Genomic DNA, 15,754 nt, shown 5'->3' with positions numbered 1-15,754 from the left:
TCAAAATAATGCCTTGCTGCATTTCGTTGTCAAGAACTCAAAGAAATGGAGCTAAGAAATGGTGTGCTGATGCTCTGTGAATGCTTTATTTATAAAGTGTGCTCATTTTATACCCAAGAAGACTTTCCGCATCAAAATACTTGGAATCTGTTTCAGGAATAACTGTGAGGGTGTTGTGGTATTAAACCTATGGCAGTCTAGTGAAAGTAGCCTAATGGGTTTTGTAGCATTGTACAGTCATACCTCATGTTACATCCGCTTCATGTTATGTTCTTTCAGGTTACGTCCCGCGGCGACCCGGAAGTACCGGAAAGGGTTACTTCTGGGTTTTGCCGCTTGCGCATAAGTGCAAAATGACGTCACACGCATGCACAGAAGTGGTGAATCACAACCCGCGCATGTGCAGACGCGCCACTGTGGGTTGCGCTCTTTTCATGTTGTGAATGGGCTTCCGGAACGGATCCCGTTTGCAACCAGAGGGACCACTGTATCAGTCTTTTGGAATCTTCACTTAATTTGAAAGCAGTGCACCCTGGGCCAGATTCAACCCAGTAGTTGTCCTAGTGGAAGCCATCGCAACAAGTCCTGCTAGCTCATCAGGAGTTCCATCAGCTGTCCATCCCCACACCCTCCTCAAAGTTGTTTGGGAGAGTCTGGAAAACCCCCTGAGCAGCTTGTGGTGGTGAAGGGAGATAGTTCCATCTATCCAGAAGAAATGCTTGCACTGATAGAACAATCCCCTTAATGCAATATTGAACTCATCCCACTGCATTTAGGTAGGTGCTTGTCAAATAACACAATTTCCTTGGTCTAGCTCCTCTTCTTCCTTCTCAGGCTGCTGATGAGGGCTTAAATGCCCTATTAAAAAGTATCATTTCTTTATCTGAAGCTTGAACTATTAACCTTTTAAATACTCACTGTGCCCTTCTGTAAACCTGTAATGGTAATGTCTAGCTAACTAGTTTAGAAATATGTAATATAGTGGATCTTGATAATTGAAGTTTAATATGTACCCTGATTTTAGAAGAAGAAAGGCTGAGATCCCTGTTTCTGAAAAGGGTAAATCTGTATTGTAATTGAAAAAGAGCATGGTATCTTAATCTTTTGCCCTAGTCCTCTATCAGATGCATGAACTGGTCATGTGTATGCAGAGTTATGTGATTAATAATAATAATAATAATAATAATATGAACCCAGCATTGAAGGAAAGAGCAAGATTTTGCAAGTGAATGAGCAAAAGTAGATAGGAAAACAGAGTGACCACTCTGGTTTTTTGGAAGGGACAGTTTCTGGATTTGTATCTCCATTATGTGGCCTGCTGCCATTGATGAATATCTGATTTGGATATAGGTGATACCTGTAAGCAAGAATAGGCCTACCACTCAGGATCTGGAAGAAAAAGAAATAATACTTCAGAAGGGACTATAGGTTGTTGTCCTGAAAATGTTTTGGCATAAAGTGGTAGATGAGTTTGTAGTCTTTTTCTGTTAGGATTGATCCTTTAATAGTTGATGCCCATCTGGCCTTCTTGATCCATACTTTGAAGTGACACCCCCCCCAAGTTGATTTCATATTGTGATTCTTCTCCTTCACGTTCCCACTCCTTGTGAATTCATTTTTCATATATTCCCTATATACGTATAGTGTGGGCCTGTTAATTGCTGTACAGTGGTGGTATATAGTAATCCTGAATAAGTAGGATGTGTATGTAATTGGAAGACAGAAGTAAACAAACTTTAGTGTTGGAACAGAACAAGGTTCAAGCCAAGTTATGAGTAACTAGTTCATGCAAGCAGAACCATTGGTCAAGAATTATGGGAGCTGTAGTCCAAAACATCTGAAGGGTACCATGTTGGCTACCCCTGATCCAGTTTATTTACTGTGAAATGAAATAACATTGTTTTCTGTAATGGGCACTGAGGCTAGAAGATGACAGAAGCATGGGGCTTTGCAGCTAGGTGGCTGATAAGGAACTGGGGCTAGGTTTCCAAAGGCATGTTTTCTTCTTGTTGAGCTAATGCTGTTTCAAAGGCTAGCATTATTTGGGTGTTTGCTCAACTAGTGTGCTCACTACAAAATCACCATAATAGATTTTATATTCCTACAGAAGCAAAGTGGCTTTCGGCTTGTAAAGGGTGCCAAAAGGTACTGCTTACTTTCCAGTTTACCCCAACATTTCCATTTTATTTGCAGGGGAGAAGGGGGAACAGGAAAAGGCTTCACAATTTCTGGAAATTTTGCACATCTAGTGATGGCTGGTCTGCATCCTTTCAGTTGTACCTGGATAGCATCTCTTTCTTTGTACGGTGCTTAATTTTGATGTGATTTTTATATTAAACAAGCAAAAGCAAAATCCTGTCAACCCAAATTAAAATAAAGTGGGTGTTTGGCATATTCCATGCTTTTCATATTTCTAAGGAGACACTTGACGATATTACAGTGATGAAATATCTTTTTACAGTGAGTAAAACTAGAAAAAGCACTAATGTTTTTCTAGTCCAGAATACTTGTATGTGATCAGTGGCAACCTAGTCAGTCAGGTCACACTTTTATTACCTGTGGTCAAAGGCCATTGCAAAAATTCAAACAGGCTCAAGGCCCACAACAAATCAATGTTTGCAAATGCAAACATTGCAAAGCCAGAATAAAGGATAAAGAACAAGCAATAAAACAAAGGATAAGAAAGCAATAAATTGAATAATCAAATTATAATCAAATTGCTGTATCACCATGATAATTTATAGCTACCCCTGAAAGCACCTTTCCATTCATCCTTTTTAGCAGCCAGTGCAAAAAGACACCTTATAAGTCAAAGTCAGTATCTGACAATAGATAAGACTTATTTGGGGTGATGGTTTTTGAGGGTAATCCCAATAAATCCAAATAAAATAATACCCAGACACTTAAAGCATGATTTAAAGTACATAGGACAAAATATGTGGAAGATATTCCATCTCAGTGGTTCAGCAAAGACAGTTCCATTGAACCAGAGGAATCCCATCACATTTGCCATCAGTTGTAGTGGCTGGCATAGTCAGAAAAGAGCTGTAAAGATCCAATACTGACCATCCTCCATAGCTCAGTTTTTATAGGTGTCCACCTTTCAGCCACTGACGTGTATCCACCAGATAGACACATGTCTGCTGGAATGCAGTGGGCTTCCATTGGTGTTCTTTATATTTAGCACAAAGTACAAGCTGCATTTCCAGCTGGGATCAGCTCCACTTTGGACCTCTAATTAAACAGTGCTGAATGTAAGCCTCGCTGCAAAGAAGGAACAGAATGCACATACAATGTCAGGTAAGTAATAGGTGGACATGGCTGGCTTCACCTCTGCCATAAGGCCTGCCTGAGGCAAGAGTCACCAAATAGGGAACTCTGCAATGAACTACCTTCATTCCCTGGTCCTGTCCACAGAGCCTGCAGTAATTTACACCACCAGAAATGCAGACAGAATTACATCCATCCCATGGGAGTTGATGGAAGGGCAGAAAACGAAGATTTACACTGCCGCCATCCCAATTTGGGCCACACAACCCTTTGTCCAGGAGCAGTTAGAATGCAGCTTGATTTGTACAGTACAGTGGTACCTCGCAAGACGAATGCCTCGCAAGACAAAAAACTCGCTAGACGGAAAGGTTTTTCCGTTTTCGAGTTGCCTCGCAAGACGAATTTCCCTATGGGCTTGCTTCGCAAGACGAAAACGTCTTGCAAGTTTGTTTCCTTTTTCTTAACACTGTTAATACAGTTGCGACTTGACTTCGAGGAGCAACTCATAGAACGCAGTGTACATAGTAGCCTTTTTTGAGGTTTTTAAAGACTTTGGTGATTTTTGAAGCTTTTCCAGAACTTCTTTTGCAGCCATTTGGTAAGTTAAGTTTTTAAAACTTTTTGGGGGGGTTTTGGATTTTGGGTTGGGGTGTTTGGAATTCAAGGACTTGGTGTTGGGAAGGGGTTTGCAAGAATCTGGAAGCTTGTGTGTTTTTTTCTGCATTTTTATGATTTTTTGTGACCATTGGGGCACTCTGCTGTTTTTTCAAAAAAAATTCTGGATTTGAATTTCTGTGTGCTGGGTGGCTGGGGGAACAGTTGGGGAGGGGTTTGCAAGAATCTGGAAGCTTGTGTGTTTTTTTCTGGCATGGAGAGGCTGCCAGTTCTGATGTTTCTGCGGCTGTTTGCAGCGGAGTTCCTGGAGGTTGTGAAGACGGAGGGCTACGTTCCACAGCAGGTCTTCAACTGCGACGAGACCGGGCTGTTTTGGAAGAGGATGCCCAAAAGGACTTTCATCACACAGGAGGAGGCCAAGTTGCCTGGCCACAAGCCCATGAAGGACCGTCTGACCCTGCTCTTCTGTGCCAACGCAAGCGGCGACCTGAAGATCAAGCCCCTGCTGGTGTACCACTCGGAGAACCCACGGGCCTTCAAGAGACACAAGATCGACAAGGAGCGGCTGAGTGTCATGTGGCGATCCAACAGCAAGGCTTGGGTCACACGTGTGCTGTTTGTGGACTGGGTCAATCTTGCTTTTGGCCCTGCTGTCAAGCAGTACCTGCTGGACAACGACCTGCCGCTGAAGGCTTTGCTTCTGATGGACAATGCTCCTGCCCATCCTAAAGGCCTTGAGGTGGACTTGTTGGAGGAGTTCAGCTTCATCAACATCATGTTCCTGCCGCCTAACACCACGCCACTGCTCCAGCTGATGGATCAGCAGGTCATCGCCAATTTCAAAAAACTCTACACCAAGGAGCTTTTCAGGCGATGCTTCGAGGTGACTGACTGCACCACCATCACCCTGCGGGAATTCTGGAAGGACCACTTCGACATCGTCACCTGCTTGAAGATGATCACCACGGCCTGGAACGGGATCAGCCAGAGAAATTTGAATTGCGCTTGGCGCAGCCTGTGGCCGGACTGTGTGGCACCAAGTGACTCTGATGCACCAGAGTCAACAGTGGTGCAGGACATTGTTGCCTTGGGGAGGACCATGGGCCTGGAGGTCACGGAGGAGGACGTCTGCGAGCTGGTGGAGGAGCACGACGACGAGCTGACCACCGTGGAGCTGGTCGAACTGCAGGCAGAGGCTGCGCAGGAGCAGGCCTCACTGGAAGAGGAGGAAGCAACTGAGGAACGGCTGTCCTCCGAAAAACTGAGGGACATTTGCCTGAAGTGGAAGGAGGTGCAGACTTTTGCAGAGCAGCACCACCCTGAGAAGCACGTGGCACATGACGTTGGGAACATTTTTGATACGAGGGTCATGTCGCCTTTCAGGGAGGTGCTGAAAAGGCGGATGAAGCAGCAGACTATGGACAGGTTCTTGAGCAAGAAGCAAAGAGTGGAAGAGGAGCCTTCTTCGAGTGGTCCCCCAGAGTCTTAGAAAATGTACTGTACACTTTGTTGATTTTTAAATGTTTTTCTGTCATGTTTATAAAGTTAATTTATTTTCCCTTCAATTTTTGAACTGCTCTTTACAGTATGTGTGACTTTAAAGAGCACTTAATAAACTGTTGTTGTACCAAATTTGGCTTTGTTTGGACTTTTTTTGACCATAGGAACGCATTAATTGATTTTCAATGCATTCCTATGGGATTTCATGATTCGCAAGACAAAAAATTCGCTAGACGACAAAACTTGCGGAACGAATTAATTTCGTCTTGCGGGGCACCACTGTAGATATATGCACTAACCTAAAGGGACGCGGGTGGGTCTGTGGGTAAAACCTCAGTGCCTAGGACTTGCTGATCGTATGGTCGGCGGTTCGAATCCCCGCGGCGGGGTGAGCTCCCATTGTTCGGTCCCAGCTCCTGCCCACCTAGCAGTTCGAAAGCACCCTTAAGTGCAAGTAGATAAATAGGTACCGCTTTATAGTGGGAAGGTAAACGGCGTTTCCGTGTGCTGCGCTGGTGCTGGCTCGCCAGCTGCAGCTTCGTCATGCTGGCCACATGACCCAGAAGTGTCTTCGGACTGCGCCGGCTCACGGCCTCTAGAGCGAGATGAGCACGCAACCCTAGAGTCGGACACGACTGGCCCGTACGGGCAGGGGTAAAAAGGTAAAGGTACCCTACCCGTACCCTACCTGTACCCTACCCGTACGGGCAGGGGCACCTTTACCTAAAGTACATACCATACTTTTCCGTGTATAAGACACCCCCTATTTTGGGGAACTCCAAATTAAGAAAACACCCCTCAGCACTACCCATGTATAAGACAAGCCCCAATTTTAAACTTAATTTTTTGGTAAAAAACCCCTAGTCTTATACATGGAAAAATACAGTGATTTAGAACTTTAAAATAGTTTAAATGCTCATGTTTGCAACGTTCTCATGATATTATAGCTGTCTTTTAAAAAAGAAGATAAGGTATGCAAGTAAGAGTTCTCAAAGGTAAATCGGGCTGTGGATTGAAGCCTGTAATCCTGTGCAGGAGTAAGCTGCACTGAACACAGTGAGATGTGCCTCCACATAAATATGCATAGACTTGGGTTTCATGGGGGTTCAAATGTTAAAAAGATTGGAAGGGAAAAGTTCTGGAATTTTTTCTTTAGTTCTGCTTTGGATCATGAAATACACAGAGGTAAGATTGCATGTATGATGCAAGCAAGTACAATGTGAAACCTAATTATCAACCATTTGAATTCAGTCCTTTCCCAAGCTATAGTTGAAAAATGTTAAGCATTGTTAAACAGGTTATACTGGACTTACTACTTCTGTGTTGCTTCAAAGGTTAATGCGGAGACAGTTGCTTGTTCCAGCAGCTGTTAACCCCATGCAGTGTTAGGCAAGAGAATTACACCCGAAATGGGTTAGTAGTAAATTGTAATTCAACTTCATGTAATAAAGCATAGAATACTTGTGTTCTTGACATTGCTAAATAAATGAATTGAAGTTAAAAATAGGGGTTTGACCTTTGCCCCCCAACTCCCCATGGGATGCTGAGTCCCCCAACTCCATAATCTGTCAGAGGAAAATGGATGAAGGCAGGATTCAGTGGAAAGCAAGGCAGATATTTATTTTTCTGTTGCAACAGAGTTCCCTCCCCTCCTTCCAAGGAGGGAGAGCCCCTGACCAAACGTTTGCAGGAACCTTTAAAGACTTTTGACATTGCCCAACCCCCTTAGTCAAAGACCACCCCAAAATCATCATATATACATCATAGGAGGCAGTCTACAGCAGAAATCCTGTCTGCCAGGATACCTGATAATGGTCACTGATTGCATTACCTGGACAGCCTGGCCATTCTTTCATGATGGTGAATACTTTAGTTCCTGAATCTAGGTCACAGGCTCACCCTATTCATACACAAATACACCCTTAAGACAGGATTTGTAAGCGAAAAGACTATGGGGAAGGATTTCCCCATTTCCCTCCCTTACTGCAGAGGAATATTTGAGGTAATTGGGAGTGTCATAATGGCTTAAGGATTGCTCTCCTCTACTATTTCAGACACATGGTTTATATATTTAGACATGTGTGTGTTTATGAATATTTATTATATATTTGAGACCTTAGAATTCTTATAACAGTATATAAAGCTGAAGTGATGGCAACTTTATGTGCTGTTTTGTTACTGACCATATAATACTCTGGTAATTTGAGAAAGTGAAGACCACCGTGCCCAGTGCCAACCTGACCATGATATGGTATGAAGTCCCCACAACAGTGGGTCGAATGGAGAATGTCAAACTTTGTAGACAGCTCTCAATCCCCTTGCTGGTTGTGTGGTACTTGAATGAAAGGGAGGCGAAGTTGCCTCTTTTCAGATATACAAGGCAGAAAAGTACTTTGTGTGACAGACTGGGTCTGATGTTTCCCTTCATGCTAGGCATCTCAAACAAGTGAAAGAACTGATGCTTTCCCAGTCAACTTGTGCAAATTGTGTGTGCCCCTCAGTCCTTCGGTGTGCAGGAGTTTGGAGTTGGTACTTGATATTCCTACATCACACAAAGCTTCCAGAAAGTGAAGGAAGCAGTGCAACTACACCAAGCTCTCCTGTTGTGGATGGAGATGAATGGATGGCAGTCCTTGATGCCTCCAATGGTGATAAAGCTTGAGCCAGACCTGTCTGTGACTCAGCTGATCAGATGCATCATGAATGCAAGAAACTGGTCAATCGACAATGGTGAAGTATAAACCAAGTTATACTTGTATGTACTTGGATTGTATCAAAATCTAACATGGAGTAAGAAGCTATCACCAGTATATCTTTGAAACAACCTTAATGATGAACTCAATTTTTATGCAAGAATGTCAGGAAGGAAAACAAAGTTAGCTTCCATGGCTGATACAGTAAGATGTTTGATGGAAAAGAGTGAATAGATATAGGGTTCTCTTCAGTGTTGCTGTTTTCTAATAAGGCTTGTTGATTCAGCGGGAGTATTTTCTTTCTGATTCCCCCTCTCCTTTATATCCTCCTGTACACTTCAAAATCTGACCCAGAAAGTATGTGGGACCTTTGAACAGCCTGGTAGGTGACACAGGAAGCTTTAGGAGAAAGAGGAAACTTGGGGGGGGGGGGAGAAACCCCTTTACTAAAACAAAATCTTCCACAAATGGAAAGACAGCATTGGGGCGGGGGGATGGGACCATAGAAAATGCATGTAGAAATGTTTCCATGTGTTTAACATCAGGGATGTTAAATTACAGTGGTACCTTGGGTTACAGGCGCTTCAGGTTACAGAATTTGCTGACCCAGAAATAGTACCTCGGGTTAAGAACTTTGCTTCAGGATAAGAACAGAAACCATGCTGTGGCGGCGCGGCAGCAGCGGGAGGCCCCGTAAGCTAAAGTGGTGCTTCAGGTTAAGAACAGTTTCAGGTTAAGAACGGACCTCCAGAACGAATTAAGTACTTAACCTGAGGTACCACTATACTCTGGAAGAGTTAATATTTGATCTTTGGTATGCTTTGCAATCAGTATGGTTAGCATGGTCACAATGGCTACACAGTTCAGCCATATTTTAAGATTTGTCCCTGCTCTTTTCATTCTAGATTTCTAGAACATGCAATGTGTTTCAGTTAAATGATTTCAAATTCGTAGACCACATGTAATAAGCTTCCATACCCATTCAGAGGTTCTTAACATAGCTTCTGAGCTACACATGTTGGAGGTGGCAGGGAATGAGTTAAGGATGTCATCCTCTCCAGCTTTGAAAACCCTTTATTTGTATTGCATCAGTGCCTAAAGCCTAGACTAGGTTGGGCCCCATTGTGTGATGGCTTATTAAGCAAACACATAGTAAATGACCCTGCTTGAACTAGTGCTGCAGAACTATATGTGGGTGCTCTGTGCATGCAAAACCAAAAAGGCTGTAATAATTCTGGATGACGTGCACATGCACATGTGTAGTAGTTGGAAATGTAACCTGCACCTCATTCTGTTGTTCTGTCTGCAGTCTCTGGTCTAGCAGTTTGGCACTTGCAAGTGGTGCGAATGCCACAGTATTCTTACTTCCTCAAGGGCAGACAGAGTTTTGGGGCACAGACATCAGTCAAAAGTTCCAGTTCTTGAATTCAGTTTTCCAAGTGAGATTTTTGTTAGGTATAATTTGAAGCAACAGAGTGAAAAGATTTAAGATGGTGGTAAAATATTCTCCTCTTTAAATATTTTCTCTGGCGTGATGCTGTCTGGACTCTTGTGAGTGCTGCAACAGACCTCAGTTTCTTGTTAATCATTTGCTGCTTTTTTTAGCCTCTTGAAGCAAAGCAAACACCTCTAATTTGCTTTGGAGTTGAGCAAAGTTGATGTCATTGCTGTAGTATGTGTGGTTGTACCTGATGATCGCTCAGAGAGGTGAGACCTCAGCATGTGAATAAGAGGAAATGTGTAGCCAGTAGTACTAGGCACAGCCCTGCAGCTGCTGAGCCCAGAGTAGTCTTGCTTCCTCTGAGCCATTGTTAACCATCTATCTCCCCACCCCCACCTACCCTCTGAGGCTTGAGCAAGCTAGGCTGCATTTTGCAATAAGGGCAGAAGAGTAGATCTTGCATGTGTTTTTATAAAGCTGACACCCACAAGAGGGAGGCTGCTTAAATCTTAGTGAGGATTGTTTTGGCTGTTTACCCTCTTACCGGTACTTCAGGCACATGCCTGCTAACCGCACCCTGAATTAACTAGAGCAGCGAGTCAGTCCCGTCCAAGGCTCAGGTGGTTCCGCGGCAACATTTAGCTAATGAATCTAGAGAGGGGGGTGGTCCATCTGTCAGGACCCTTCACAGCTGACTCACAGGAAGTGTTAAAAAAGCTTGGCACAAGGGTGATCGGCTCCAGGATTCTGCCCCTCCTCTCATTCCCCGCTGTCTTTGCCTGCATGTTTCACAAGCTCCTTTTTTTTGGAAGAACAATGAACTGATTTGAAGTTTTAAGACTGGGAGGGTTCCCCTTGGAGTTCGCCCGTCTAGTAGTCTGCAGGATGTGTTGCTTGACACAGTTTTAGACAGCTGTCAGTCTGTCTTCTTTGCTCTTTGCTTTTCCCTTCCCGTTCCCCTGGTGGATTGCTTTGTCTGGAGAAAAAAGGTGACCATGGTCCAGCGCTTCAGCCTCAGGAGGCAGCTATCAAAGGTAGGTTACTTCTGCCATCAAGATCTGTGGGACTGTCCTCATTATCACATTTCTCTCGTAGAAGAGAAATCTCTGCTTGCACGGAGGAGGTGGGCGGGGGTCTGGTGTATTGAGAGGAAGCAGCTCTGCCTTTTGTTCTTCCCTCTAACAGACACAAAGGTTTTTTAGAGCAAATTGTCCACTGGCAGACAGGGTTTTTCCCCCTCTCTGCAAATCCAGAGCTATGGACTTTGGTGAGCCTGCTGCTCTCTCTTTTGACTTAATATCTAGCATACTTGTGTGATACAGAAGAAACAAGACTCATATTAATATACCACAATATGAGCTCAATGGAAAAAGCAAGGTGGAATGGAACACATGGACTTTCTGCATAGGATAGTATTTGACTGATAACCACCTAGCAAAGCAGAGGGAAGCTGCTGCTGCTGCCTCTTCAAAAGTATTAGTCAGGAAGAACAAAGGAATTGTTCTAAAGAAATTCTGCTGCTTAATATTTTCCATTGCTTTTGTGTGTTAAGATGGCTTTTTGAAAAATGGGTATTTTTCCTAATTTGGACATGTAGATAAGTTTATGCTGTAAACCCATCCTTTAGTTGTTTTCTTTTTTAAAAAAAATCAGAAAAGGTTAAAAGCTGAATAAAATGAGGGCCTTAAATACCTTTTGTATAAGACAGAATTTAGTTATGAATCAAATACTGTGGACATCATCTGAATTATAGGGTCTTGGGCCTCAAGCTTTATACCCAGTTTGGATTTATTGAAAAAAATGAAACAAACCCTTATTCTGTACCTCTTTCACTAAAATGCCTGTAAAGGCTTTCTTTTTTGTGTTAAATGCAGTGATCAGCAGCTGAATGCTCCATTTAGGTCAAAATGCACTCCCTGCAGACAGTCTATCGGGAAGCTTTAGGGTGTTGCAATGAACTGGCATTCCATATGACCCTTTTCAGAGTTCATCAGCATTTTTGAAATAGCAAAGCGATGAGCATATCAAATATCAATATAAAAATTGGGAGCTGGCAAGTGGAAACAGACCCATTTTTCTCTCTCCCCTTGCATGTGTCCACACACAAACAGCCTGACTTTATTTCCCCAGTGCTAAATTATTTACTTGCAAGTAATCCCAGAAAGTATGCTGAGGATCTGAGCATATAGATCATATCAATGCCGAACCTTTCTCCCAAGTGTTGTTACAAAAGGAAATAAGCAGTATCATTGAAATAGTTAAAATTGGTTTATGCCTAGGTCCACTCACTCATCTGAAATAAGCTGTAAAATCTGATGATCATTGTTTGAGCACTATTGGGAATGTGAAGTGGGTGTGTTCAAATAGTTGTATGAAGACTCTACTGTTGTTAAATTTTAAAAAAATGGCATGCAATGACTTCACATAGTTTCTGTAGCTATGTTCTTCCACAAAAGAAACCTATTCTCACTGACTTCTGAATCTTACATTAAGTCAAGGGAGGCCAGTTTTTGGCCTTAAGGTTCTATATAATTTGAGCCCAATATTATGGTTCCCCATACTGTGCAGTCATAAGGGCTAAAAACTTGCTTTTTAAAACAATCTAAACTGCATTTCTCAATGGGTACAGAATACATGCATTTCTGTCATGTATTCTATACCCATTATCACTCTCCATGGATTCCTACCCCCCCCCCAACAGATTTTGGTGCATAAACAATTTGGGCTTCTATGGGTGGGTGGGGAGTTGGATGCTGTCTGTGGGTTGCTCCTTCTGATTTGTAAGTGGTAGTGTTTGAGGATTCTTCAAATTTGGAACGCATTTCCCCTGTGAATGAATTTCACATGTACACTGAATCTACAGTCTGCAGTTATTGCAAGGTACAAGAGCCTTGTGCCCTGTTCATATGATACAGTATGGAGTAGATCGTATTGCCTTCCTGAGTCTATGTCAGGACAAGACTTTGCTGCTAATAATGCCAATAATGTGGTAATGCAGCAGTTCCAACCTAATGCAAGAGTGCCTGGGAGAACATCTCAGTGCTCAAAGGTTCTCTGATCATAGGAATGTACACAATCAGTTGCACCTAATTATCCCTTATAGCATACCATCAACTATACCAGCGTCAGCAATTTGAGCATAGTTATTCACACTTTCAACAGCAACACTCCTGGTAGCCAAGAAATATTTTGCAGTAGGAAAAATACTATAATGCTACTAATAGGATATGGCTACATGTATGGCCTTTCTAGTGTAGCACTCTTTTTGCCTTACCTCCCATTAGTCTTAAGTTAACAGTTTAATCACAGTTAGTTGCATTATTAAGTTGCATTATGTGAACAGACTGGCAAAATGTGTCTGAAAAAATATCATCGCTACATGAATATAATGTGCATACTGTGTGAATACACCCCATGTGGAAAAGGCATTGGTCACACATTTATATCTGTTGGTACTCTTCAGTTGGTGTTGTTAATTCAATTGCAGTAGAACGCCTGTCAGACAATTACAGAGGTCTATCTGAAATGAAGTATTACTATTCTTTTTTAAAAACGTAGTTTGTACTACGTTCAGACAATGAACTCAAAAGTTTAACCGCTTATAGATATGATGTCTAGTAACTACATATGAGGAGATACTATGTGTGCCTGAGACTAACATACGTTTTCTTTATACTCTGATGAAGAATACTGCATCACTTGGAAGCCTGCATGCTCTGTATTAATGGAGTTATGCAGGATATTGCTTTATATCAGCGATAATATCCAGGACACTCACAGTATCTAAACTTCAATTATAGTAAATGAGTGTTACTAGGTAGCCAAAATAGTTCTGCAGAGAAAATACATCCTTGTTCCTTTCATCAACAATGTTAGAGCTTACTACAGTGGTACCTTGGGTTAAGCACTTAATTTGTTCTTGAGGTCCGTTCTTAACCTGAAACTGTTCTTAACCTGAGGTACCACTTGAGCTAATGGGGCCTCCTACTGCTGCCGCGCAGCCGCCGCACGATTTCTGTTCTCATCCTGAAGCAAAGTTCTTAACCCAAGGTACTATTTCTGGGTTAGCGGAATCTGTAACCTGAAGCGTCTGTAACCTGAAGTGTCTGTAACCCGAGGTACCACTGTACTTCCAGTCACAGACAAATTCAGAAAAGTGAAGATGGGAGTAATGAATTTGCAATATGAGTATAAATTAAATTTGCTTAACTTCTGATCAGTGATATCACCCCCTCCCCACAATTAGTTCTTACTACTTTTATATCATGAAAACAAGTTGGACTACAGAAGTAATGCTCCAAATTGCTTAACTGCGCTTAAGCTCCCAGGATGTCAGGTATATTCCTTAGTATATTAATACTATTCAGCATTTTTCTAGAAAATAATCAATGATATTTATAACAGAGGTAAAAAAAAAATGAAGTTACTCAAGGGCTACTGAAAGCTGTCCAGAAAAATAATCTCAGACTTTGGGTAAAGGTGGAATGGGTGTCAGTCTGAAGTTTAAAATGGCCTTAGAGAGCTCATGGAAATTGCTTTCATAACTAGAACAGTTCATTTAGCAGAACATCTGACCACCTGTTTTATATAGCAGTTGTAGTGTATTCAATATTAGTTGTCTTAAACATTTCATTGTATGTTGTTGCTGGCATTGGACTCCCCTTCCCTCTTTGCTATGGGAAAAAGTTACATCTCAGCTCAGTGCTTTCCCCTAGCTGGGTGGGGCACAGGAAGGGAGTGGACAAACCCAAGTCCCTCTCCTGATTTTGGCTGGACTAGAATCCTGAGAAGGCATTATCATCTGAATAGCTGAGGGTAAAAATAGTTTATTTCATAACCTGCCTGAACTATATAGGTAAGATACAGTGGTGCCTCGCAAGACGAAATTAATCCGTTCTGCGAGTCTCTTCGTCTTGCGGTTTTTTCGTCTTGCGAAGCACGGCTATTAGCGGCTTAGCAGCTATTAGCGGCTATTAACGGCTTAGCGGCTATTAACGGCTTAGCGGCTTTAAGAAAAAGGAAACAAACTCGCAAGAACTCGCAAGGCGTTTCGTCTTGCAAAGCAAGCCCATAGGGAAATTCGTCTTGCAGAACGACTCAAAAAATGGAAAACTCTTTCGTCTTGCGCGTTTTTCATCTTGCAAGGCATTCGTCTTGCGCGGTACCACTGTAATTTGGAACATCTGAGTGAATATCACAATAGGCAACTCATTTTGGGAAGCAAGGGAACATCAGTCATGCCACAACACAATGGATTTTATTTATTTTTTCTTCTTAATATATGTGTCTTCTTAACAGAAATGTCAGGGAGGTAAGACTCAACAACCCACATAGTTGACACTTCCTTTCCCCTTCCTTCCATTCTGGAAGAAAATTGTACTAAACAGTGAACACTTATGAAACTAAGTATAGGTGTGTCTCCAATTCACATGTTCTCTCTTCCTCCAGTGTAGCCGCAAGGAGGAATTTGGAAACTTTCACTTCTGTTGGATTAACACAGTTTGCCATGTCATCCAAACCTGACAAACTGTGGTTGTTAATATCTAATAGCTGATTGAAACCACTAGCTTCAAACCATGGTTTGAGAAGGTGGCTTGGTTCAGCAAAAAGTACTTGTGGTTACACAAAATTGTGGCAAACTTTGTTGCATCAAACTGTTGGTAGTCTAAAACAGAAGTTGACGTTTCTGATCATGTCCTTGCAGGTGTGGCAGAGAAGGAAGAGGAAGCACACCAATGCTTAGTCCTTGTAATGCAAACCTTTCCACTTTGTAGGCAAGCCTGTCTTTGGTTACCTTTATGCTAATCCATTGGGAGCATGTAGGAGATCCAGACTGTGTATATGGTGTGTATATGGAATGCTTAGTTGTAGTGCTGATATAATAAACTTTAGGTAGACGCACTGATCTGAAAACAGATTTTTCTGAAAAACCCTTAAAAAACCAAATATTTGATTTGATGTTTGTCATAAAGTTTCCTCCCTACTATCTCCTTAAATGGAAATCATATGGGCAAATGAACTAGACATATGAATTCTACCTTGGGAGTTGAGCTAAAAAATAGGCCAGACTGCAGTGTGTGCAGTAACGCAACACCTGTCTCCTTGAAGAAAAAAATGCTGACAAGCATTTACAGTATTGTAATTGTTTTTGCCAGCTTAATGAAATATTAACAAATGAAATGGTAGATAGCTTTCCTAACTAGGGAAGTAGTTGCAGCTGTTAGTCTGACAGCTG

The 15,754-nt window shown here is 42.3% G+C and overlaps 1 protein-coding gene across 4 annotated transcripts in view; it reads left to right on the top strand.

Annotated features, from left to right (window-relative positions):
- TMCC1 (transmembrane and coiled-coil domain family 1) overlaps positions 1-15,754 on the top strand; it is a 128,671-nt gene that overhangs the window by 42,746 nt on the left and 70,171 nt on the right. Inside the window, exon 1 of one of the 4 annotated variants that reach the window (XM_081184159.1) lies at positions 10,133-10,553. The exons of the other annotated variants lie outside the window; for them this stretch is intronic. Within the exon in view, the coding sequence (XP_081040285.1) occupies positions 10,515-10,553 (39 nt within the window). The 5' untranslated portion in view covers positions 10,133-10,514. Of the gene's footprint in view, positions 1-10,132; positions 10,554-15,754 lie in introns of those variants that run through there. 4 annotated transcript variants of the gene reach the window in all.

Source organism: Podarcis bocagei (assembly GCF_964188305.1).
Source record: "Podarcis bocagei genome assembly, chromosome: 2".
Lineage (NCBI taxonomy): Eukaryota > Metazoa > Chordata > Lepidosauria > Squamata > Lacertidae > Podarcis > Podarcis bocagei.
This window is presented reverse-complemented; position numbering and strand designations above follow the sequence as displayed.